Source organism: Melospiza melodia, chromosome 1 (genome assembly GCF_035770615.1).
Source record: "Melospiza melodia melodia isolate bMelMel2 chromosome 1, bMelMel2.pri, whole genome shotgun sequence".
NCBI lineage: Eukaryota > Metazoa > Chordata > Aves > Passeriformes > Passerellidae > Melospiza > Melospiza melodia.
This window is the reverse complement of record NC_086194.1, coordinates 8,187,010-8,213,456: the sequence shown is the minus strand read 5'-3', so window position 1 is coordinate 8,213,456 and position 26,447 is coordinate 8,187,010. Positions and strand designations below refer to the sequence as shown.

Here is a 26,447-nt window from a genome sequence, read left to right as displayed (position 1 = left end):
AAAGAAACAGGGAAATTGGGGTTCCAACAAGGTACAGAAACAAAATGGAAGAAGCAATTTCTGTGCTCTGTCACTACAGAGCAGTGTGGTGTGAATGGTAATGTCTCCTTGGAAACACTGGTTTAAGAGCTATAAGGACACAGGTCCTTGTCCAGCAGGGCTTACTGAAATAGAAACTATATGTTATTTAAGCATAGAGTTAATTTGGACTAATTTATTAATATACTTTAAATTAGAATCCATAGCTCTTGTATTTGCCCCAGAGTAACTGCAGAAATATGTAACATACATCCAAGAAATTTGTGAAATGGGTTTTCAGCACCTTATGGCTGGTATGAAAGATTGCACTACCTGCTGAGGGTTTATCCAAGGCATCAGAAAAAAATAAAGAGTTTAGTTTACACTTCCACCTCTTCTCTGTGGGTTTCTATCTCACTTTGTGGGCTGATGCCAGGCCAGCACCAGCAATAATCAGCATTTATGGAAGGCTTTCTTTAATATTTGCATGACAAGGTGCTGAATCAATACAAAGAAGAGGCACCTCATTTTGAGGAGGTTTACAAACAAAGAAAGGGGGAAAAGCCCTTGGAAGAAGGCTCCCCAAAACAGTCCAATCCACTCATCTTCCAGCAAGCTTTGCTACCAAAAGAGCTGATTTAGGATCTTACCACCCAGTGTATAAAACTGCTCATGGATCTGGGATTGAACCCAGGTGGACTGGCTGCCATGAGCTCATTATTGTTACTCACTTGATAAATACAGGAATAAAACATGCTTTGCATCCATTTTCTAAATGGCTCCATTGAGCCCCTGGCCCTTTGTACAGTAGTGTTATTTACATTAAAGAATTGCCCAGAAAACTCACAAAAAAATCCCATAAAAGTTAGAGCTCACAAGGGACCAGTACAGGGCAGAGCAGAAGTGCAGCTGTTTGCAGCTTGCAAGGCTAAATACAAATTTTTCAGTGTTTAGTGTCTTTCTTTTTCAGGAATCACACATTTTATCCAAAAATCCATCCCAGCCCTCCAAATAAAACTGAACATACCAAATAGTCATCAGAAAGAAAAATGTACAACAGTTTGTTAAAGACTGAAAACAGCAAGAATATATTTTAATGTGATTAATCATAAAGCACCCAGGATTTATCTGGGTAAAATGACTCATTTTTTATTCTGTAACAATAAAGTATATCAACAAATAATAGATCCCCTCAGGATTCTTAACAGAGCCTGGTTGTCTCAAGAATCTCTCTGCTTTTACACTGTGCAGTAAGACAGTAAAAATATATCACAAGTGGCTGGTGAAACAGGAACTGCCAGATCCATTTAAAGGGTTTCCCACAAAGAGTCTCTAAAAAGACATTTGCTGGAAATAGATTACACAGCCCATTTTCCTACTTATATGAGCAGACAAATCCCCAAATGTGCACATGAATGTCAAGCCAATTGAGTAATCCCAAGCATTTGACATAATTACATATTCCACCTTTCAAAATGGTCCTGGCGCCCTTAAACAGTAACTAACACTGCGATGCAAAATATGCAGGTAAAGGATGATTTGCCATTTGGCCTTTAGTGTCTGTGATATTTAACCAGGCTCTGAAGCTGACAGATTAACAGGGAAAAGGAATAAAGTAGAATGCAGGAAGGCTGCTGCTATGCATTGGCAAACAGCTCATGTATTCTGTACCTTGTTTTCTCACAGTGTCATGAAAGGGAGGGGAAAACAAGTTCAGGAGGAAAATACCAAGGAAACATTAGCCAGGGGTTGAGTTTCCTTCTCCTGCATGGACACAGCATGTGTGTAAAGGATACCACAGTGTCATATGGATTCTTCTATTGTCAGCCACAATAAGCAAATCTGATGTTCACTTCACAGGGTAACTGTGTTGTTCATCAGATCTTCCAGGAGAGGAAAGGATAATTTTTTGACTAAAAATACCTCATTGACATAATGCGTTATGGTAGTGTGTGGAGGATTAAAGCACTGTACCTGTTTGCAGAATATTCTATATCTTTTATGAAAGTCCACATTAAAAACTGAATTTTCACTTAATGTGTCAACATCATTTGCCTTGATCAAAACTCTTTATGGTACCATTGGTTTCACTGAACCCTTCTGTTCTGTTGAGAAGAAATCCTTGTTTCACCATGACATGTTGAACTGGCCCTCCAAAAAGATGAAAAATCCATTCCTGCACTTGACCACCAACTTCTGTATAATGTTTTGTTCAATTTTTGTGCTTTTATTCTCCCCTCTGTTTGTGATTTAGAGCACAAGGGGTTACCTCTGTCTGAGGCATGGTTGGTAAATGCTCTTTTCATTTTTTCCCTCTGTGCAGACAGAATGGTCAGCAGTGTTCTCCTCACCCCAACTATTTTTGCAAAGGATTTTATTTTATTGCTAATAGGCACTCCATAGTAACCAGCTTGGAATTAGATTCTCTCAGAAACATCATGCTATCTTTTCTTTTTGTGTCACTGCAATAAAAAAAAAAAAGAAACACTACCAAAATCCATACTGGTATTTTGTACCCTGCACTCACTGAATCTTGATTGCTTGCAAGAACAAAACAAATCAATAAAGCTGTATAATTTGAGGTGTCTCCAACATTCTCACCTTTCAGATTCATTGTGATACTGACCTATTTTGCTTTCTTCTGAGACAGCATATTCTCTTTTGTCCCTGCATTGAATTTTCCCTTTACATTTTATCACTCCTCCAGTAGAGTCTCATGCTGTGTGTCAACCTGCTTGCACAGCCCTCTAAGGAACTCTGCCCATTTCTCTTCGTGCTTCCAATAAATTAGAAACCCCATAATGAAATGCTACCAAGGAGCATTTCCTGAGCAGCCAATACCCCACAGCTGCCATCAAACACCTGATTTGGGATGCCCTTGCCTGCTGTGCTGCATCCAGCTGATCAGCCTCATGTGGGATGTGCTCACAGCCACAGAAAGGGCACTCTGGCACTGCTGGGACACTCCAGGACAGTCTGGGGAGCTCAGGAGAGGGCAGAGATGGGGGGAAATGGGTTTGAGCAAGAAAGGTGGTGAGAAAGGGGTGTGTGAATCAATCAACATACAGAGAATTTTGTTGCCTGTGCTATTAAAAAAAAAAATAAAAATAGTCTCTGTATTCCAGAGGAATTAATTTAACATTTCTGCAAAAGCAGGAAGATACAGACGTGGGGAATGAATATATTAGAGTTGTTAAGGGAAGTAAAGCTTTTTCATGCAAAGAGGGGGGAAGGATCCTGACCCAGCAGTGAAGCTGTGCCTGGGTGGGGTGACAAAGCCAGCAGTAACATGTCAGTGCCTCAGAGAGAGCCAGCAGGTCTGTGCTCACCTCAGTCACACCACTGAGCATCAGTGAGCATCATTCCTCTCATTTCCATGAAGGAAATCAGCAACTGGGTGTCTCCAGAGCCAGGAAGAAACCTCAGCATTTGATTTGGAAGAAGGCAGTAATACAAGAGGCAGTGGATCACCAGGACATGTCTCTATTTTGAAAATCTTTTAATCATTTAATATCTTAAAACTGAAAATTGAATCATTGTCCTTGTTATTTGAAGGACAACCAGGATATCTCTCCAGCCATGCAGAGCTGTGAATGCCCAGCCACCCACACCAGAGAGGCTTCCTTGGAGCACAGTCTCACATCAAGGTGACATCAGGGAGGGACAGCACATTCCTGCCATGGGGACTTGCATTTTGGAAGCATTTCTAACCAAGCTGAAGCTGATTGTGGCGGGGTCATGCACCACAGGCAGCACACATGGTTAATATGCAAATCTCTCCCACAAACATCCAGAGGCTGGGCTGGGATTAGAAACTAATTTTCCAAGGACCAAACCAAAGGTCTCTAAACATCAAAGCCAAGGCATTATTCCTTGGCAAATAATATTGTCTCAAGTTTGCAAATCAACCATAAATAAAGTGTGATAGCAACATCCACCACAGCAATGGATGGACTGCCATGCTGTAAGAGCATGCTGCTAATTCACCTCCCACAGGCTGATTATCTATCTCAGTTGTTTCATGATAATAATTCTTGGTTAAAAGATTAGTTTTCAAATGACACTTTTGAGAGCCTTATTCTGCTGCCAGCGCCAGAAGGGAATTTTGAGGCCAGCTTGAGGATTTATGACTTTGTGACAGCAGCGGGGTGGAGTGGATGCTCTTTTTGTTGCAAATGCAGCTCCAGCAGCAAGTTAGGCCACAGGTATTAAGAGGCAGCTCGTGTGCCAGCTCTCACCCCTCAGAAAGTGTTAATCCAATCTGCCAACTGCTGCTGCTCTCTGATGCAGCTCTGCCCTGCCAAGCAATTACAAAAGGCTCCTTTTGCTCCAGAGCCACCTGTCCTTCACAGCGCTGCCCTGGCACCACAAAGCCCTGCAGCCACTGCATTAAAGGACAACAGCTATGTTTTTAACTGGTAAATGAAATGGAGGCTGCAAAGCTCTCTGTGGGATTTTTGCACCAGCCTTTGTGCACTTGTTGGTGCTCAGGTTATTGGGAGGTAGCTGCAGTGAAGTTACAAAGAATTAGGAATCAACATTATCAATAATGAGCTCATTCTTTCGTTATCTTTTTAAACTTTTGTAGGGGGATAGAATATAAGTAAATAAAGGTAGTATAGAAAGTAATCTTACCCCTAAAGAGTTGCAGCTGGGTTAATTTTTAAAGATTAGCAGCAGGCCTGATGTTAACAGGCCACAGCTGTAGCCAGTAAGAAGAGTGTTATAAAAGAGTGGATTGGTTGGTTGAGGGGAACTGGAGCCAGGTGGCTGCTGTGAGGATAAGGAAGAGTCAGTGCCTAGAGGAGCTGCCTACAAGAAACATCAAGGAGGTGTGAAACTCTGGTAATATGGAACCCTTACAATGTAACGACAACAAATCGTATCATATGAACTCCCAGGTTTCCCCTCCCACCGTCTATTCAGAACTCAGAAATGAGAATGAAATTATCTAGTACGTAGTTGTGATTCTAACACACCAAACAATATGTCTAAGGAACAGAAATAAGAGATGAAGTAACATCATTATGTATTATGAGTACAAAAGTAGCCTGAGGCCAAATAAAATATTTAGAAGGACATAGCAATTCCCCCAAATGAAGGAAACATAGAATAAATTCAGATCCATCCAAATACACCCACTGAAACACACAGCTATGATTCCTTAGGAACATTTGGGATCATAATAATCCCAAAGTCCATCCAGCTCACTTCCCTGGCTCAGTGGCCCAAAGCCAATTCAGACAAGACAAGAGTTATCTGATTTACAGACTTCCTTTCCCAAAATACCTTCCCAGGCTCTTGCACTCGGCAACCTGGAGTGCCTCCCTTTGCAGCTGTATGTCTTGAGGGATGTCCCTGCTGCTGACCCCTCCAGTCACTCTTTACAAGCATTTCCCCTTTTTGCACCCACAAACTCATGCAGCAGCTCCCTTTTCCCAGACAATGGTGCCAAAAGCTTGGGTGGGTTAGGATGCCTGTCAGCAGCCTTTGATGTTTATTTTAGCTTTAGAATTACACCCTGAATTATACATTTTATAGAGGCAGCCTGGGTTAGCTGGTGCAGGTGGGGTTTTACAGGGTTCACATCCACATTCTCTCTCACCTTCATTGTCTTTGGAGCTGCAGGTCTGAGGGCTGAAGGACAGCATGAGAAATGAATCTTAATACAGCTTTTAATGAAACATTGCATAATGCCTTCTTTCAAACAAACATTTCTTGAGCTGTGTGGACACTGACTCTGGAAATATTCTAAAAGCCTCTTTTTTGTGAAGTTTACAATGCAAATGGTAAAGCTTTATAGCAATTATGTGAGAACCAAACCATGAAAAAGTGCTGAATGCTTAGTATATCTAATTAATTTATTCATTCTTAAATAATTCACTTTAGAGGCAGAAATTACCAACTACAGAAGCACAGCACATGTTCTTTCTATTAAAATTTACTCTTAACATGTAAAAATTGCTTTTTCTACTGTAGCAGCTGAGAATGTGAATACTACAAAGAAGTTAGTACTGACACTGAAATTTTTATAGTTGGTCCTAGGCCCAGGGCACTTTTAGAAGGCTCAAAGAAAAGAATCTGAGACCAGAAATATGAGTCTGTCAGAAAGCATTAGAGAGCAACAGTTTAAAAGCAGTGAAGTGGATGTGAAAGAAATGAAAATATTGAGATGCATGCTAGGAACCTTGGTCAAAAATCCTCTCCCCCTTCAGTGAGAGATTCATTTTCCAGTTCCATATGAGATCAGAAGACTCAGAGCTGTACCTCAGTGTACACACAGATCTAATTCACTGGAGGAGACAATTCTATATTCTGACAGGAAAAAAACAAACTGAAATCACACAGAAGGCAGGAAAGACATTTTCTGTGTTATCTTTGTGATGCTGTGGGTAACTTCCATGGGGTAAATGGTCTGTGGTGAGGAAAAGCATCTTTGGAAAGCAAAGGGGAGAGGAAGGAGCACAGAGCCTGCCCTGCTCCTTTCCTGCTGCAGAACCCTCCATAGCTCTGCCACCAGCAGCATCACTCCTGCACACAGAAATATGAGGATTCAAGCATTTAAAGACATGACTAAAGCCCTGTGATTCCTCTTCCCTTTTCAAGAATGAGCTTCTTTTGAGCAGAGAATAGAAGAAAAAAGAATAGAAGATTCCATTTTCAAATCTGGGTCGTTAGCTGCCCAAGGAGGAACATTAATTATTGGTTTTAACATCACGCTGGTAAAAGCAGAGTTCTGCAGGCAGTTAAAGAGATAAAAGGCACTTGTTCAGGGTAAACACAAAGAGCCACTCACTCCTTGGATTTGGGATGTAACTCAGCTAAAGAGGAGAACATCGACGTCAGAAGATTTGCATTTCTGAGTACAGGAACTTCATCGGGGTGCCCTGAATAGCAAGAGCTGTTTTTTCCAGAAGAGGGCACTAAATAGATATATTTTTTACTATTTCAGTGATTAAAAATTAAAAAAACCAAAAAGGAATAGAAACCAGAAGAATTAGATTATAGACTGCTTCATATGTTTCTGCAGAGACACCAGAATTAAATTCTTTCTAGTTTTTCCTTCTGAAGCTTTTAAAATCACTGTTGTTTTCTCATTTTGGATGCTACTCCTAATATATTTCTTTCCTTAACATTTTAAAATAACCACCTGTACTTATTACAATCCAGCACAAACCAGATGTTCATTGTCCCTAAAAACTTAGGAAGAAAATTAATGCTAAAAAGCAGGAACTCATCTCTAATGTAATTCTGAAGCCTCTCTATGTTGCAATGAATCTAATTATTTGTCATATTTTAATTTTTTTCAATAATTTTAATACTGATATTAATTTCATTCCTCTTAAAAAAAGTTACCCCACATTTCATTAAGATAAATTCCCATACACAAGAAAGAAAAGAAATAAAACTGTGGTTATTTTAATGCTGTCCATCTGATTTTGACTGTCTAGGAGACCTTGTACATTATGTTATGAAGGCTTTAATCAAAAACAAATTGCAATTTGTTCTTAAGACATTTTTTTGGATCTTATTAGGACATTAACCCCTACCAATTTGTTCAAGTTAGCTCATCCATACACTCAGAAAAGGAAGCAGAATGAGAAATATAGCCTTATGCAAGCTAAGAAAAGTTGTTTATTTTTGTATCACAGTGTTTTGCCTTGAGGCTTTTTTTTTCCTTCCCTGCTTGATGAAAATCTCATTTACTAAAGAAAATATTTACAGAGGAAGACTGCTGATAGCTGATGCTGATACATAATGCACCTATGTACTTTTGCATGACAGGCTAATTATTTCTGAGTTTGGATGCTCCTCTAGTCTCCCCTGGAACTGTGGATTTCCTTTGCAGTTTGCTGATGTCTATCTGTGCCTATAAATAAGTGCAGGATACAGTTTATTGGCCTTTGCTACATAAGCAAGGCTGTCCAACTTAGTCTTAAAAACAATTTTGCACTCAGTCATATTTGTGCAATTTCTGTTGAAGTCTCCCAGCTCAATTCAGGAGGCTTCAGGTTTAGTTCTAATTCAATTTATCTGCATTATTAGGAGAACAGCAAGGGTTTAATCCATTGTTTTTAATAGGAAAGCAGTTAAAGCTCAGCAACTGAAATCAGCAGACTCTGTTTTTAATGCTCTGCATTTCAAGTTTTGTTGCAGTGATCAGACTAAACAGTCCCTGGAGTGGAGAGAATGGAGACTGAAATTGGGGTTTGGTGCAGTTTTCCCAAAACCACTGCTATGTAGGGAGCAGGCAGCAGCAGAGCTGGAATGTGGGGATGGAGGTTGTGCTGTTTTGCTTCCCAGCTCAGGCAAACACCTCATGTTGTGCCTTATGAATGCTCCCAGACCATCATTTCAGTAGCACAGACATCCCCAAAAGCAGGGAGCAGTACAGCCAAAAATCTGGTATCCAGTGAGGTTTCATTGTTGGCCATGGAAGAGCTGCAGGTCCTAAGTCACCACAGTGGCTGCCAGTGATAAATCATGGAATGGTTTGGAAGATCACCCAGTTCCAACCTCTCTGCTGTGGGCAGGAACACCTTCTATAGACCAGGTTCCTTCAATGTGGAGATGATCCCACTCCAAGAATAGCTGCTGAAAATGAGGAGAGTACCCACTCTTTGTATTTTATAGGTGCAAACAAATTTTCCATGGATAATAAATGCAATCAGCTGTTCCTCCTTGCTGACACTCAGTGCCCGTCCTTTCCCTTTTATTAAGAGTGGAAAACAAAGTATGCAGACTTGGGATGTGTCTTTACATTCCATTTTTTTCCCCCAGTTTCTGCTCAGTTACAATGCCACACCCTTAATTTTAAATAAGAACCCATTGCTCAAGGATCCTAAGTGCCAAAATGTCCCTACAATATATTTGAGTTCCTAACCGCCTCTAACTTTTTGTTTAAACTATTTTTTTTTCCTCATTAAATCAAGCTGTTCCAAAGCAGAAGAATTGCTGTCAAAAGGAAAAGAACCATTCAGGCTACATAAAGGAGTACAGTTTCTGCTGGAACTTTGTCAGGATTTCAAATGAACCATGTGGGTCCCCCCAAACCAAAATAAAGAATAAGTTCGACCCATTTTCTTCCCCTGTGTTAGTCTAAAATTTGCCCTGAAATTTAGCAACATTAAATTAATTTATTTAGTTTCTCCCTCAAAAGAAAACTCTAGGATTCAACTTATCACTAATTATTGCTCCACTGGCCTGTAACTGTGTCCAAAAATTTCAGTTCTAAACAATGGGACAGAAATTGGTGGAAGAACAAATATTCTCCCCATTTGATGACATGTTTGCTCAATTAGAGTGGGTGTTCACCCTCCTTGAGTAAGAAGTTTTAATTCTGTAAGCACAGGCAGCAGAGAAGGTTTGGCATCCAAAGGGCCCTGCTGCTGAAGGCACACTGAGGACACCTGAGAAGGCAATGTTTGCACAGCTCTGTAATCGAGTTTTGAAAACCCAGGGATCCCCTGAGAGCTGTGTGGCAAACTTCCCTCTCTCTCTGTGCCACTGCAGATATCAAATATTAATTAGCCTGAAACAATTACTGATACCTGCACATGACACACGTTGGTACCTCTGACAGAGATATTGCTGCTTGTGCCTGTGCTGAGATCCACTGGTAGGAAAAACCTCCCAGCTGCTGAGGGTGAGCAGCTTTAGTTTATTCAATGAAAGTTAAGAGCTCATCTCCTGCCTTAGACAGACTTTTCTGGATTGGACAGAAAAGCAAATGGGAGTGTGGAAATGTTTCTGAATCAACCTTGTCTGATGCCTTTGAAAGTTCTGTTTTGTCTGTCTTGTTGAAAACAGCAGATGAGGGAATTTGCTCATGGTGGGTTTGAGATTGGAAAATACAGGCTTTCACAGAGACCAGATTAGTAATTAAAAATTTCCACAACAAGCTCCTTTAAAGTAAAATATTGCCTTTAGGTGTTTTCAAACAATAGCTGCTGCTTCAGTTTCAAATCCAAAGTAAACTATAACCCACAAAATTAACCTCTTATATGGTTATATGGCTAGCACATTCTTGTGCAACACTTCTGGACACACAGGCCTTAGCTTTAGTTATGTAAATGCAGCTGGAGCATGCTGTTCTACCACAAAGAGGTTAAACAGAAATTAGCAAACAAGATAATCACACTGCTAATCTTGGCCTTTAAAATAATATCACTCAAAAGAGGATTTGTAAGAAGAAGGAAAAAGAAAGGTGGTCCACACCTTCAGCCCTGACACCCCAGAACAGCCTCACTGACAGCCCACACGGGCACACACATAAAAATGCTGCCCTTTTCAGAAGCTGTGAGCATTTCATTGAAATATTAAAGATTAGCTGAATGGTATTAATAAAATTTGTTCTATGGCAAGTAACTGAAGTTGTTGCTTTCCTGAAAATTTAGGAAATTTTCAGATTTGTTGAGTGGCTGGCCTATGTGTTTCCATTAATTCATTAATAACTTTATTTCTGCTCTTTAAAAAAGCACTGGATGTCTACAGTGATACAGCTCATCCTTCATTCACAACCACATTCATACAGCTGATGAACTGAGAAAAGAGAAGATATTCTGCCTGAAGATACACACATGAACAAATGTAATAACAAAAATATTTTAACTAATATAAGCAGCATTTGTATTGAGTCTTTTTCTTCTTTTTGTTTAGTATGTGCTTTATCCTAATCCATTATTTATCCTAATAACAGTAATTATTTCTCACAAGTATATGAAATTACAGTGCTTTAGGCTTGAAAATGTTGAAAAAAAATAATTTTAGCCAGCAGCCTGTGATGTAAGTAAATGATGCCCTTATATTGTACAGTTTCCAATAGAGGAGTCCTGGTTTATGAATAACGATTCAAAACTGTATTCACATTAAAAAGAGGATATGAAAAACCATAAACATAAGCTTTTCACTTCAAAATGGCCCCTTCAAAAACTAATAATTTACAACAAACACCAAAAATTAAATAAAAATCAATAAAACAGGTAGCATTATTTTATGACAGAAATATTCTCTGTGCTCACTTTATCATGAAATCACTAAACACTTTCAGTGTTTCTGAAAATAACATTGGGTGAGAATGAAAAAAATAAATTTGAAATACATTTATTGTCATATAAAGAAAACAGATTTATGTAAGCCTATTTCTAGGCCTGGTAAATCCATTTCAATTAAGCAATAAATATCATGACTACAGTCTGAGCAGTATTACTGATGATAGTTATGACAGTGTTCAATTTTTAGAGGTATATTTATCATAATAATGTTTATCACCTAGCTCAAAAGGATGTTGTGAGGATTCATTAATATTTATACCCATTAGTGTTTTGGAAATAACAAGAATTGCGTTATTTTAATTTTTACACAACTAATTAAATTAGTATGAGGTCGTAACAACAACAATAGTAATATATTGCTTTCTATAAATAATGCTTTTTTCAGTTCATTCACACTGTAAATACAAAGTCTAAGGTTTGCTCTGGGTGTTTCTGAGATCTCTTTGCTCCCACCACTTCTCTTAGAGATAGAGGCAGGGAGAACAGAAATACTGAACTCACCATATGAACTAGGCTAAAAAATAATTATTGAGTGTGTTCTAATTACAACAATGATTAATTCTTTCCAGCCATTTGGATTTAAAAAAGCATTTATTTTATTGCAAAATAGATAACAGCATCTGTTGTATCAGCTAACTTTGTTCAGAGCCTTTGCAGTTTGGTCCATGCTAATCAACCAGCATTTCTAAGTGTAATTGCCCTTAACTGGCATAAACACAGTAATGGGCTGGTAAAATTGGAGACAAAGAGCAAAAAGTTTTACAAGGAATCTTGGCAGCTTTAATTCCTCTCTTGCATGATGACAACACTGATTCCTAATAAAGGCAACTAAATATTCACTATTTAACATCTCTCTACATCGCTCCAGTAAAAAGGTTTTCTTCTCACATATTTCCTCAGTTTCTTTGATTCCATTACACAAACTGCACTGGTAACTGACTGCCACACAAAGCTGCACAAGCTTTAGTTACTTTACTCTTACTTAAGTCTTTCCTCTTACCTCAGTCACAGAAATGCCTTGAGATTTAAGGGTTGCTTTGTCCCTTGGCTATTTGGGAGACCCCTTTTGGAGACCAGGGGTACCCACAGAGGTGGTGCCAGCCCAAAGTCCTGTGTGTGTCTCCAGGAGGCACATGGGGGGCACAGAGCTTGCCTGTCTATTGCAAAAGCAGGCAACCCAACAAGGGGAGAGAATGATGCACCTGACTCCATCTTATCAGAAGGCTAATCTATTACTTTATTGTACTATATCATATTAAAGAATACTATACTATACTATACTATACTAATACAGAAAGGATACTTACTGAATGCTAAAAAGATAATGAAAAACTTGTGACTCTTTCCAGAGTCCTGACACAGCTTGGCCCTGATTGGCCAGAGAGTTAAAACAACTCACACCACAATCCAGTGAAACAATCACCTGTGGGTAAAAAAATCTCCAAACACATTCCTCATGAACAAAACAGAGGAGAAGCAAATGAGATAAGAATTGTTATCTGTTGGGAAGGATGAAACTTTGAAAAGAAAGTCTCACAGATATGTATGCTTTGCAGAAAGATTTTTGAATGTGGAGTTTGATGAAGGAATAGAGATGAAAGCAAGTTTTGATATAGAAGAAGAGAATTGCTGAGCCAGTTTTACCGGATAACCAAGGAGCCAAAGGGTGTGTTAGTTAGAAGGGGTTTTTATGGCTTAGAACAAAGGATAAACCCACCTCAAACAAGATGTTTTTACCAAGCAGAAAGATAGCACAGGCAAACAAGTCAGCAAATGTTGCAAGTAGAAAAAAGGTCTCAGAATTTTCCACTGCAAGAAAACTGAAAAACAACTTCTAGCTTAAACTGTAATAACAGCTTAAACTGTACTAACTTTTAGTGATTGGAGAATAGTAATATGAATACGTTAATTACAGTAGTTATGATGGGCTATAGATAAAAGTTAAGGTATAGATTGATTCTACTGTATTAAGATGCTCAGCAAAGCAAAGGATATAATGCATTGTAACCAAAATCAAAGGGTCTCCAGGGCTGCCTGCAGCTGGAGGTGGCAGCTGGAGGTGACATCTGTAGGCACAGGCTCTGTCACCCACGACCCTGGACTGCTGTAGCATCTTGGATGTAATAAATGCATTTTGATGAGAGCTGCCTGGAGTCCCACATCCCTCATTATGGCTCTTACAGTTTTACTTTTCTCCGAGGCCTCTCACTGCCTTTCAGCCAGGAGAAAAGCCCTGGGTGCAGGGATCCTGTTCAGAGGATGTGAATGCCAAACCCATCAGTGCTGCTGGAGCCACGGGCTGGGCAAGAGCGTCCTTGGCCGGGCACCACCAGAGACAGCCCTGAGCCTCTGCCCCCCTTCTGCTGAGCTGCTGTGGCCAAACCCCATTTGCCCACGTGTTCTGGGGTTATTAAACCTCATATCAGAGCCCCACACACTTGTTTTGGTGAAGGATGATTTGAAATCAAAATTTCTCCATGGAGGTGTTTATTCCCTGATGCTTTCCCGAAATTTCACTCTGCTGTTACAGCCTCAGCTTGCACCTTGTTGAGGTGTAAAGAAACTAAAAATAAACAGCAGGAAAACTGTGGGAGTATTTCAAGACAAAGGAGCTTGGTGCCTTTCCTGTGACCTTTCCAGAAAAAGAACAAATCTTCTGTGTTCAAGGTTAGAAAAGCTCCCTATTAGCACAAGGCTTACCCAGAATATTGCTGCCTGAAAGATTAAACTTCTGTAAATATAAGCACTGCAAAAAAAAAAAAAAAGCATTACAATGAAATCTGACAGCCAGACTAGCCACAATGTACCCACACCAGCCTCACAGCTGTCTGCCAAGCTTCCTGGGAGAAATATGTTTTAAGGAATGTGCTCTAATTCATTATCCTTTAAAATGATGAAGTGATACAACAGGAAAACACACATTAGCTGCCTCAGTGTCTTTGCAAAATAGGTGTCTGGCAGTTCAGTGCTGTGTTATTCCAGTGTGGGTGTCAGTGCTGTCACCCAGACCAACACTGAGCAGACACGCTCCTGTGCAAATAAATAGAAAAATATAGAAGCAGCTATTACTGGAAGGAAATGACTTTGTGGCACTTTTCTTAAAAATATTCCGCTTCATTGGAGTGACACATTGTGCTCCTCTATTTTGATGTTTATTCCGGGCTGGTATTAAACACAGAGGCTGAATCCATTCATTTCAGAATTCAGACAAATTATTAATTCATACTATGCATATTAAAGCAGCACAACTGTACTGTGTAAAAAAAAATGATGAAAATATCTATACTCACAAACAATTAAAAGGCAGCACGTCACACTTTCAAATGCCAAAGAAATAAGAAACAATTTCTGATGGCTAAAAAATAAGTATGCAATAATTCCAAGAAGCTCCTTTTTTGAAATTGTAGAATTAAAGTTTAAAGACATGTCCTCTGCCAATACATCTCCTGAAATTTCCTTTTGACTTTGCAACAAGGACAACTGCCCAAGGCTTTCCTGATCAATTCCTTGTGTTGCAGAAAACAGTGTAATTTGAATTTTGTCCAAGAGTACAGTTTGAAATGCAGAAAATGTGAAGAGCTAACTAACATGCAATTATTTGCAGCCACAGTCTGCATACCAAGGGAGAAGAAAGCTGAAGAAATAATGTAACTGTTATTGCCATTTTAATACAGAGAGCCACCCATCATGGCTGAAGGCTGCAATAACCAAGACTGAACCCAACTACCCCTTTATTAGTGTGCTTCAAAACAGAGCAAAACAAAACAAACCCAGCAAATTTTCTTTTCTCCATAAACATGTATCTTAAAGGAATAAAAGAGGGTTTGTTTTGGTTTTTTTTTGCTTTCAGGAGCTCTTGCTGTATAAGAATAACTGAACAATTTGCAATGTTCTCTTACAGTGAGTATATGCCACATCCTGAATCATTCCCAAAAATGTTTTCAGCTTCCCACCCTGGGTTTTCCTTTCTAGAAAAAGATGTGCTGTGATGCAGGAAGCACCTGGCTGTGTGCTTCTCTCTCTTCTCCAGACAGGCATCTTAAGAACCACAAACTCAGTATTTTTCTGTGCCTCAAACTCACAGGTCTGCAGGCACTGGCCTGCAGAGAGGAGGATGCAGAGGAAGAACATCCAGCCCAGCCCTTTCCATTCCCATGGCTTTCCTGCCACCTTGCCCACATCAAGCACTCCTCCACAGACTGAATCCAAAATCTGGGCTGTAAAAGTCCCCTCCTAACCCTGCTTCTTCCAGATCTTTAGAGCGTGCAGTCCTTTCAGTAAATAAAGGTTGAGAATAAAAATTTATTTTCTCATTACAGTTTTTCAGAAATTTAAATTTTTCTCTTTTTTTTTTTTGGTTTGTTTTTTTTTTTTTTTTGTTTTTTTTTTTTTTTTTTTTTTTTTTTTTAGTTTTTTTTTGTTTGTTTTGTCATTGAAGGCATGTTTCTGTCATTCTCAGAGGAACTGAGGAAGCCCTCCCTCCTCAGGGCTCTTGCAGCTTGCACAGTCCATCTGAGCAGAGTTGGCACAGGGCTTCCACAGACAAAGGCTGATTTCCACTAGAAGAAATGCATTTTGCAAAACATCTCTGGCTTACAAGGCAGGGAAATTTGAGAGAAAGGCTTTGCTTGCTCAGTGACCCTTAGGCTGTCTTTTCCATGTTTAGAATTAACTTAACACTTCCCCATCCATCTCTGTCTAGAACTCAGCTAAGCTTCAGGTAAGTGAAGTCACACCACCAGTAATTTCCCAGGAAAAATCATTATGAATTACTCCTTAAGTTTCTGATATAGTTTTATTTTCCCTTCTTCTAAAACCAGACATGCTTCTTCTGGCTTTCATAGCACCAAGTCAGGAAAACCACAAAGATGATAGCATAGAAATGAGATATGCAACAGAGCTACAACTTTCACTGCCTAAAGGACCCACAAATTTCCTTTGGTTAGCAGCTGAAATGTTATTTACATTATGGACAAAAACAATTACAGCTGTCAGTGAATTAATTATTTTCATTTTGAAGAATTGGTGATATTCTAGACTATGGAAACAAAATATATAAGGCTTATAGTTCATCCAAGTAGTAGAGCATAGCTATCACTCAAACATTTCAGGCCTTATACCAGCAGAATTGAGAAAGACAAAAATATTATTCATGCAGAAGAATTGCTTCCCCTATGTTTGATTCTTTGGTCATCATTTAAAAATGACTCATTACATTTTTCCCTTTTGAAGTCTGGTAAAAGATTTGCTGTAATCCAGAATTTAGCATCAACCTAATGGTGATTTTTTACAAATGATTTATACCTAACCCTCAGAAGAAAAGGATTTATAATGAAAGTGATAGCTCAAGCCTAACTGCAGCACTGGGAATGGTGACACCATAATTAATGTATAATTTCAGTTGTGGGAGACACTGACAGTAGCTTTTTGTTCTAGGAAAGAAATTTATAGGGTGATGGAAAAAGGCACTGTGGAAAAAAAAAAATCACAGAAGAGGAATAGAAATCCTTGTAGCAAAGACATGTCCTTACAATCCCCCCTCCCAGAGGCTATAAAACCCTGGCAGTGACAGTGTTTCCTCACAGTCTAATTTATACCTTTCTCCTCTACTAGATGGCAGTGTGACATGCTCTCAGAATTGCTAAGTGAGGGGGTTTCTTGCTTTCTTTCATAGGAAGCAATTAATATAAAATATCATCTTGCTGGCATAAAAGTAAAAAAAAAAAAAATTAAAAAAAAGAAAAAGTTTGCCACTGGCTGTGTATTTTGAAATGAAATCTGTTTACTTACAGGCTCAACATCAAAGGCAAACAGTGCATATTCCCTGTCAGGTGACACCTCATACCGGATAGCCTTTAAGGAGACCTGGAAAATAAACACAGTTTTGAAACAAATATTCATCAGTTTTCAAGCTAATGACACCTAGAACTAATGGTTAATGGTTATGATCATCTCTCTAAGGATGAAGAATACTACCAGAATTAACTGTCTTGAAATATATAGTATCTTTTTTTTCAAACCCCAGAAATATTATGTGGGCACTCATAAGAGAAAGAATAAATGCAATGTGACTCAGAGTAGGCAGCTATATTAAAAACCCCAGAATTTTCCTTACTGCACAGTGGCTGGTGAGGTGGCAGGTGTGGGCAGTAGTTAGTGGAAAGCTCTGATAAATGGCAATTTATTAATTTCCTCTCATTATCTGTATTCACTGGCCAGTGCAGAAGATAAATGTAAATAGCTTCTGGAGCAAATTAGTAATAAAGACACCACTACCTCCCTCAATTAAGATAACCCAGAGGAAAACTATTTTAACTCTGTTAAAAGTCTTTGGGATGCTGCAGTGATCCAGCGCACCCTGACCTGAGCTCTGCAAACATCAGCACTGTAAATCTTGCTAACAAGAAGGAATGCCAGGATATCTCAGACCTGCCAGGAATTACCTTTTTCCAGCCCCACTTTTCATTTGTGCAGTGAAGCCATTTCTCCTCCCCAGCATGTTTCAGTATAATGCATTGCTGGCACAGATGGCACCAAGGTCAAGGAGAGGTGCCACTAACACACCACTCATGCACTGCCTTTTAAATCTCACCTTCTTATCTAACAAATTAGATCTGAGTCCTTGAGAGAGTCCCACAGGGCCAAACTGAAAGGGGAATTGGGGAAAGTCCTCCCCAAGGCCAGGGGGATGGATGTGCTTGGGGACAGCCAGGAGCAGAGGGGACGGGTGGCACCAACACAGAATTATTTGGGTTGGAGGGGACCTTTAAAGGCTGTCTAGTCCAAACCCCTGCAATGAGCAGGGACTGTTGGGGTCTCTCACTGGTCAGAGTGACTTTGAGAAATGTTAGAAAGTCTCTTTTCTCAGCCCGGCGCTTGAAGAAGGAGTCAGGACTCTTCATTTCTTGGTCTCAAGGTTGCTTATTGTATCTTACCTATAAAAATTTTTCTCTTGTCTAGCTGAGATCTGCTCAGCAAGACAGTCAGAGGCATTCTCTCTGCACTGTTGGCAGTGTTATGTCTTTATACTAAAAACTATGTATACAATGTTTACAGTTACTTTCCAATACCTATCACCTGTGTTAGACAGTGAGCTTCTACTCTAAACCAATCCAAAAGTGCCACCATCACCCAGAAAATGAAGGCCAAGAAGAAGAAGAAGAGCTAGACATGCCCAGATCCCTCCATCTTGCTCTCTGAATCTTCATTCTAAAAAACCCTAAAATCTACTTTTTCACTTCATGATAAATTCACTATCATTCTACTTAATTTATCGTAGCTTGCAGATTTTCATCTAAAGTTAGTAACTTGCTCCACAAGTCATAATCAAAACCACAAGCATTTTAAGGTCTGTGCCAAAGTCTCTGAGACCCCTAACAAGAGTCCTGGCTGCTCAAGACAGCCAAAAAGATGTCTTGAGTCCTGACAAGGGACAACTTCAGCCAGACCAGGCTGCTCAGAGTCCCATCCAACCTGATCTTGAGCATTTCCAGGGAAGAGGCACCCAGCAGCTCTCTGGGACATCTCACAGGCCACTGACCCAGAGCAGCTCAGGATGGGAGGGATGGGTTTTAGATTTTATTGACAGGAGACAGATTTGATTTAATTTTATGTTAATAACATTGGGAAGGGAAAACATGACCAAGTAGAAAACTTTTCTGCCCCAGGGCTGGGAAGGAAGAGGAAAAAGACAATGCGTCTGAGTAAATATAATAGTGGTTCTTGCACTGGGGCTTTGTGCATTAATGTGGAGGTAACCTGCAGATGTATTTACTGAGAGGGCAGAGGAGCAAAGGTAGAAGAGGCAGTAGGGTGGAAAATGGCATGAAAATGCAGGATTATCTTTGTAGCACTGTGCTTTTCTTACAAATGGCAATAATTAAAATCCAGTGGAATAAACAAGAGGCCAAATGGAAGTAATTTGACTTCAACAGACCTTGACATTGAAGGAAGCCAGCCCATTCCCTTAGAATTGTAAAAAGGAGGTTACACTCTGGTAAAAGAGGATTGCTTATGTGATGCAGTAAAGTTTGAAGGTTAAATGCAGCATGTGAAGTTTAAATTTGGGCCCTGACATAATAATTCAGTAATGAATTATTTGTCGCATTAAAAAATAATTAATACAATTGATGTACTAACCTCTGCCACTATGCTGGTTTCATCTACTACACAAAACAATGCTACAAAACACTTCTATCACTATAAGCTGTATCAGATGTGACTTTGTTTTCTTTACATTCATTGTAATAGTCACCTACTAACTTCTTCCCACAATTAGGGTTTCTCTCAAATACAGCTCCACTTCTTTTCTTTAGCACTGCTCATAAAAACCACTGAAATCACATTTCAACCATTAGGCAAGAAAAATCAGCAAATGCACAAATAAAAAATAAGTATTTGCATGGAGGAATGTAGAGAATGGCAATAGACAGTAAATGATATCAATTGTCCTTTTTATTAAGCATGCAGAGACGAGAATTATGCATCTTTCAATTATATATGATATGCAAGACTAGCTGCAAATCTCTATATGATACTTTCCAGAAGTATGAGAGAAACTGAGCTTGCAGAATAATAACAAAAGCTGGAGTTCAATCTCACATTATCCATCACTGCATAGCCCATTGTAGCACCAGTGAATTGCTTCTCCTTGACAATACATGAAGTTGAAACCCAAGTCATTTTCTGCTTTACTGATCCAACTGCAAGAGAGCTGTGAAATTCAGCTACTTGTCATAGAAAATACTTACAATTTTTTTGTTTTCTATTAATATTGTTGAACTGTTGGTTTCGACATTCCTCAGAATCACTGTGCCATTCTGGTTTCTATAAATGAATTCATTATCTGCAAGGAGGAAAACAAAACATCATTAAGGAAATCTGAAATTGTGTTTGTGTGGAACCTAATTATGGACTTAAAGCCAAAAGTACTGCTGGGAACTTCTTTCTGAAGAACTCTAATTATTTTTTAACACAGCCATTGCTAAAAGTAGCTTTGAGGACAGCCATAAAATGATGTGGTTGGTGTTTGTCACATGTTTGTTGTGCCACACTTTCCCTGAGATGAATGCAAGAGTGACCTGGTTTGAATGTACATACACAGCATGCTCTATAGTTAGTGTGGAAAACAAGGTAAAAAACCCCCATTCTTTATGATTAAAGGCTTCTCAGTTCCACAGTCTCTGTAGGAGTTTAATAAGCCTGGAAAATCTCTGAAAGGGAAAGGCAAATGACCCCCTAACAAAGCAGATTCTGGAACCTAATATTGTGCTCCAACTCTGACATTTGTGCTGCAGACTTATGCCAGCAGGAGAAATATGCAGAGAAATCACCATTTGCACATGAAACAAGGCAAATCATCTTGTCTCTGTGCACTTTGGGACTGCTCCAGCTCTCAAGACAGGTGGACAAGAAGAAAAATACTGGAGACAGTGTCCAGCTCTCAAAGCACACAGCCTGCCTGACAGAACGGCTGGGGCAGACATATGAAAGGGACTCCAAATGAGGGTTAGGTAGCAGGGCAAAGGTTCAGGATGAAAAACATTACAACAATAAAGGGATGTCATAAACTGAAGTTCAAGTCTGATCAGTGCTTACATGCACTGCCCTGCAGATAAAACACAAAACCTAAGTCCCAAGCACTCTGCCATTAAAGGAATCAGAAGTTTTTCTTGGCACAGGACTAGGGTTATGGTTTATTTGCAGCTTGGCTAAACTGAGAACTTATGGATTCTACCAAACCTCTGCTTTCTTTCTCTGATGTCACCAAACCTCAAGTTCCAGCTAGGGAAACAATTCCTCACCACCTACCATTATGGTGGCTGCCCCAGGAGTGTCACCATGATACAACAAGGGCTAGGGACATGTGTGTGGGAGGATAGAATGTAAGAAAATAAAGATAGTGCGGAAGGTAATCTCACACCTGAGGAGTTGCAGCTGCACTAATCCCCAAAGATCAGGAACAGGCCTGCCCTTAACAGGCCAAAGCTGCGTCCAATAGGAAGAAGAGTGCTACAAAAGAGGGGGTTAGCTGGCTGGGGAGAGAGTTGGAGTTTGTTGGTTGTGCTGTGAGGAGATACCTATGAGAAATCACTGGGAAGGTATGGAACTTTTGCAATAAGATGGCAACAATCATGAGAAATCACTGAGAAGGTATGGGAGCTTTGCTATAAGATGACAACACATGTGGATGGTTTAACATTACACATAGGATGTCCTAGAATGAGTCCAAGTTGAGTTTAAACCCCCTAGGAGGGGTACAAGCACAAACCCAGCTTACTGTACCTGCAGAGGTGTGCGCTGCCCAGTTGGGGTTACCTGCTAAAGGCAACACTGGGTTTGGAGAATTGGTTCTTTCAGAACTTGGGGGTACAGACCTAGCATACTCCTTATTCATGTTCCAGTCTTTTATTTCCAACCTGGTCATGGTAATCCTCATCACAGTCACTAACCAGTTTTATAAAATGCTCTGAAGGTGCAGATGAAAATCTACCCTCTACTTCTTGCTGTCAATAAAAAAAAAATCTCCTCCATATCACAGATTTACACATAAGTGGAGGAAGAAGAAATCTTCCCTGAAGCTGCATGGATCAGAGTCTGGAAGGGCAAATGGTTGCTGCAATACAGTTGATCCTCTCAAAACCACAAGGTTTTAGAGACACTAAGATTCTCAGAATCCAAATCAGAGCAGCAGCCCTGCAGATTCATAGGCAAAGTTCTCAAAGTAAAACTCTTTTTTGAATTATGGAATAAATTTTATCAGAAACGTCTGTCTTGAATAAAAAAAAAGGGATCTGAATTAGATTGACTTACATTTATCTTTAAAGTATTCCTTCATACAATTTATGACTGAACAAACTAAGAAACTTAAACTTAAGAACTGATTGAACAGAGCCAGGACAGAAGTCAAGAAAGTCATAAGCGGTATGGAGAAGATAAATAAGGGATGCTTATTCCCTTCCTTTTCCAGAATAAATACTGGAAGGCAGCAGATGACACCAGCCAGTGTCAGGTTCAACACAAATAAATGGGATTATTTCTTCATGCTGAAGGCAAACAAACTGTGGAAGTCACAGTCCCAGAGCAGGTGCCAGGGCTGCAGGTGGATCCAAATTAGAATTAGAAAAATGGAAGCAAAATCCCTCAAAGATTAGATTCTTGAAGGGGAATGCTTTTCAGGAAGCTCAGGAACCAGCCCTTGGGAGGGACTAAAGGAATATCCTGAATCCTCAGCTTGAGAGATTTGCCTACATTTCAGAATCTTCCCTTGTCCTAGCCCTTATGCCAGAAGAGAAAATCCCTGGGGTTTGATCCAGCACTAACTTATTTACAACTCTAACTTCCAGCTTCTGTGTCCAGATCCTTAAGAAAAGTGTTTATGCCAACAATTTAGGAAGTGAGGCAATAAAAGATTTAATGTTCTGTACATACCTGGTCTTTATATACTCAGGCCACAAAGGCTGAAGCATTATTTGTTATAAGAGGAAATTATGCAGACTAAATTTTTATTTTCCAGAAATATTTTGGGCATTCCAGGATAAAAAAAAAAAAGGAAAACAGAGACAGACTATTATCTAATTATCAGACATGTTGAAAAATATTACTGGTTTAATAAATCACCCTCCGTCAACAACACAGAATGTTTTCCAATCCACACAAAGTTCCAGACAGAAATAAAAATAATGTTTTAGGCATGGCCAGCAAAACATTTGGATAATTGTAAGGCTCTCAGGATATTTCCTAATTACATAAAAGAAAAGAGCAATGAAATTCAGCTCCAAGTTCAGAACGTAGGTAAAGTAGCCTATTAATCTAATGAGTCTATGAAGCTGTTTCTTGAACATTGCAGGAGCTGATGGAAGTCACATTACTGCCCATAATGACATTGCTACCAAATTTTATTGCTCCTTATGCTCCAAAAAAGCCCCTCATAACATTTTAATAAACTATGAAACTTCAAGATTACATAAGAGTTGTTCCACGGTTGGAAGTAGGTGATAACAGACTTTCCCATTATTTGTTAAAACATAACAAGTTTAAAATCAGGTGCTAATCTGCCACATGTACTTCTAGAACGCATAAAAAAAGAAATAAATGAAGCAGTGCTGATTTGTTAGGGCTCTAAATCTTGCCATTATATTCAAAACCAGCCATCAACACACTGTCTGAGGTAATGAACAGAAAATTAGTCTGTTTAAGAGAAGAACAAATTGATCTGCATTATACTCCAAACAAAACACTGTGAAGTTTAGCTGGGTCTCAGTCCTCAAAAGATGAATAATATTCCTGGACTTCTGTGATTTGTTCCAGTGCAAGAACATTTTTTTAAATGGGACATACCTCAATCAAAGCCAGAAAGCAATGCAGTGACCTCTGTCTGTAATGAGTTCTGTCCAGCAAGCTGATGAGGTTTTGCAGCCTGATTTATAGTTGTCACCAGAGCTGATAAAGGTCATCACTGTATCTCATTTTTTATATCTGCCTTTCTTTGGGGCTGGTGTTCAGGATAAATGATGCCAAAAATTATAATTTTCAGGCATGCAGCCATTTGTTCAATTTCTTCAATCTTTCTTGGATTTTTTCCATCTGTTCTTCACCAGAGAAGTCATGGATGTCCCATCCCTGGAGGTGTTCAAGGCCAGGATGGTTGGAGCTTTGAGCAATCTGGTCTAGGGAAAGGTGTCCAGTGGGGTCGGAACTGGGTGCTCTTTAAGGTTTCTAACCCAAACCTCTCTCTGATTCTATGATTCAATAGCAAAATTCACTTTTCCAACTCCTCACCTCTCTTTCAACTTCCAGGAAATTGTCTGGGTGGTATATCACATTTTCTGCCTGTGAATGTAAGCACAGGTGTGTGATCACACTTGGAAAAAAGTGACTGATTGACAAAAAACAACGATTCCCAGAAATAATGGATCAGCCTTGAGGCTCTACAGAGCCAGTGCAGAGGATTAGGGAGGCCTGGGGAGAAACTTTTAAAAACCTGCTAAGCAGAACAGGTGAAATCATAAACCCCATCTGCTTCTCTGTCTTGAATTCAGTCAGGAAATGCACAGGCAGAGAAAACAGACCCAGGGAGAGGGAGCTCATGGCCCTTGAAGTCACTGAGCCCTCCCCAGGAACAGCACAGACAGAATACCAGACCAAACAGCTCACCACAGAGGACAAGAAGGTTTGGGACAACTTCACTTCTAGCAGGAGTAAGTCTGAGTGCAAAGAATTTGAAGGAACTACATCCATTGACAAAAACACAGCATCAGCACCCAAAAATTTAGTGCAGTAAAACTTGTCACAAGTCCACATTACCAGAGAGGAGAGACTGGTTTATAAAACATTAGCAGGACCATGCCTGTGAGGGAAACTTTCATTATTTGTGAGAGATTATGGAAGCAGAAAGTAAAACTGAGCAATAAAATATGAAAACAAACAAAAAAATTAAATCCATCTCTAAAAAATATTTTAATGAAATTGTAATTTTCTATAATTTTTATAACTAATGAATGAAAAGTAGGCAAAAAAGGTTATGAAATTCACATGCATCAAGTCAGCAGCAAGAGACAGTGAAAGAGAGAAGGTAGAGTCAGAATTGTTAAGGCCACTCCAGTCTTAGATCAACAGATTTGAGGAAAAGGCAACTTCTTGAGCCCTGATCAACAGACATGAAAGATAATTGAATGAATCTCAGTATGATGAAAGCCAGCATCGAGGGAATGATCATTTTCAATCCCTAAGATTAAGGAAGATTGGTGAATAAAGGAAATTTGAGTCCTGAGGTTGTTCTAAGCCATTTCAGATAAATGAGCCTCCAGACACCAGCAGGGTTGGCAAACATTACCCTGTGTCAGGAGAGCAGAGAGCAGCGGCTCCTGTGGGACCTCTGTGTCCCCTCCCGAGGGACAGAGGCCACTTTGCCCCAGGCCATGTGCAGGGATGCTGGGATGGAGCTCTGCACTGGCACAGCAAATGTCACAGGGCCACCAAATGATCACTGGCACCCTTCTGTCATTCCTCATGGGGGAAAAAAGAATGGTTTTGGGTTTTTAATGACCCAAAGCAGTCAGATCTTTGGTGTTTTACACCTGAAGGAGTCTTGCAGGAGCCCTGCAGCCCTGCCCAGAGTGGTGCTCAGCATCACTCAGCCCTTGGCCAGGCTGAGCCCACCCTCACTGAGGTGACAGCAGCACCTGAACCACCCAAGGGCTTCTTGGAGTCCTCCCAGGCAGGTATTGATTAGACACACCTGGATAACATTCACAATCCAACAAGATAACAGCAGGAAGATTGCAATGGTAGGACGGATGTTTCTTCACAAAATTGGTATTTTCAACAGGATGTAGTACAGTTGTATTCCTTTGGAAAGATAAATGAGGATCAGGCAGTGGAGTTTAAAAAAAGAAATCTTCTGCTTGTTTAGCAGCTCAGCAAATTTTCTGAAGGGTCAGGTGAGCCCCAGAACTGAATTTCAGAGGCAGCAGTTCTGCAAAACTTCACCACACAGGTCACAATGCAAAAGAAAAGCACAATCAGCTCCCAATGGAAGCCCATTCAGGTGTCCAGAGAGATGCAATCACAAGCTCAGGTGGAAAGCAGGCTGTTGGGATGATGCATTTAATGCTGTGATCTGTTGTTCTTTCAAGACGTGCTGCAGTGCATCTATTTGATATTTACAGCATGTACCCAACAAACAACTGCCTCTGAAATTCCCTCCCCAGAGCAGAAGCAAAGGCTGTTTTGATCTGAGCTGCTTCCCAGGGAGAAAATACAGGGAAGGTTTCCCAGCCCCTGTCCCCTGGTGCCTGGGATAACAAAGTGGGAGGCAAGGATCACAAATAGGGAAGAGCAGCAAAACCCCATTTCCATGCTCACAGCTTTATTGTGCCTTCAGTGAGCTCTCCTTAGGGATGGGCCCTGTAGAGTTTGGCATTTATAATTTTTCACAGCCCCTGCCACCACCCTGCCTCTTTTTCAATGCACCTACCCCCACCAGTAACACCTTTTTCTTCTGCCTTGCTACTTTGCCTGGAAGAAATAAATAAGAATTTCTTAGACTCTGTGATGCTGATACAAGGAGCAACAGGGGACACAGAACAGCTTGCCTTTAACAACATTGCTGCAGCCTTTAATTCCAGGAGACAACTGGAATCTCATTTTTAGCTTTCTGCCATTATGGGTCATTATCCTTTTACTGTTCCCAGCACTTTTTTCACCACATGCAAAGCTGAAAGAAAAACTTCTTTAAATAGGTGATTTACTATAATCTAGCTAAATACTGTATAACACATTGAATTGGTATATTAAGTAAGTGCAACAAGACAGAATGTGCTTTATTATGTAAGAAGTGGTTTTAATTGCTCATCATCTCAATGCAGTTGCACT

At 39.9% G+C, this 26,447-nt stretch overlaps 1 protein-coding gene across 5 annotated transcripts in view; it reads right to left on the bottom strand.

Annotated features, from left to right (window-relative positions):
* The window catches only part of DPP6 (dipeptidyl peptidase like 6), a 574,879-nt gene that overhangs the window by 129,081 nt on the left and 419,351 nt on the right, over nt 1–26,447 (bottom strand). For all 5 annotated transcript variants that reach the window (XM_063181571.1, XM_063181626.1, XM_063181427.1 and 2 more), the window contains exons 4-5: nt 19,823–19,917; nt 16,863–16,937 (exon numbers count right to left, since the gene is read on the bottom strand). In XM_063181571.1, the coding sequence (XP_063037641.1) occupies nt 16,863–16,937; nt 19,823–19,917 (170 nt within the window). The remainder of the gene's footprint in view (nt 1–16,862; nt 16,938–19,822; nt 19,918–26,447) is intronic.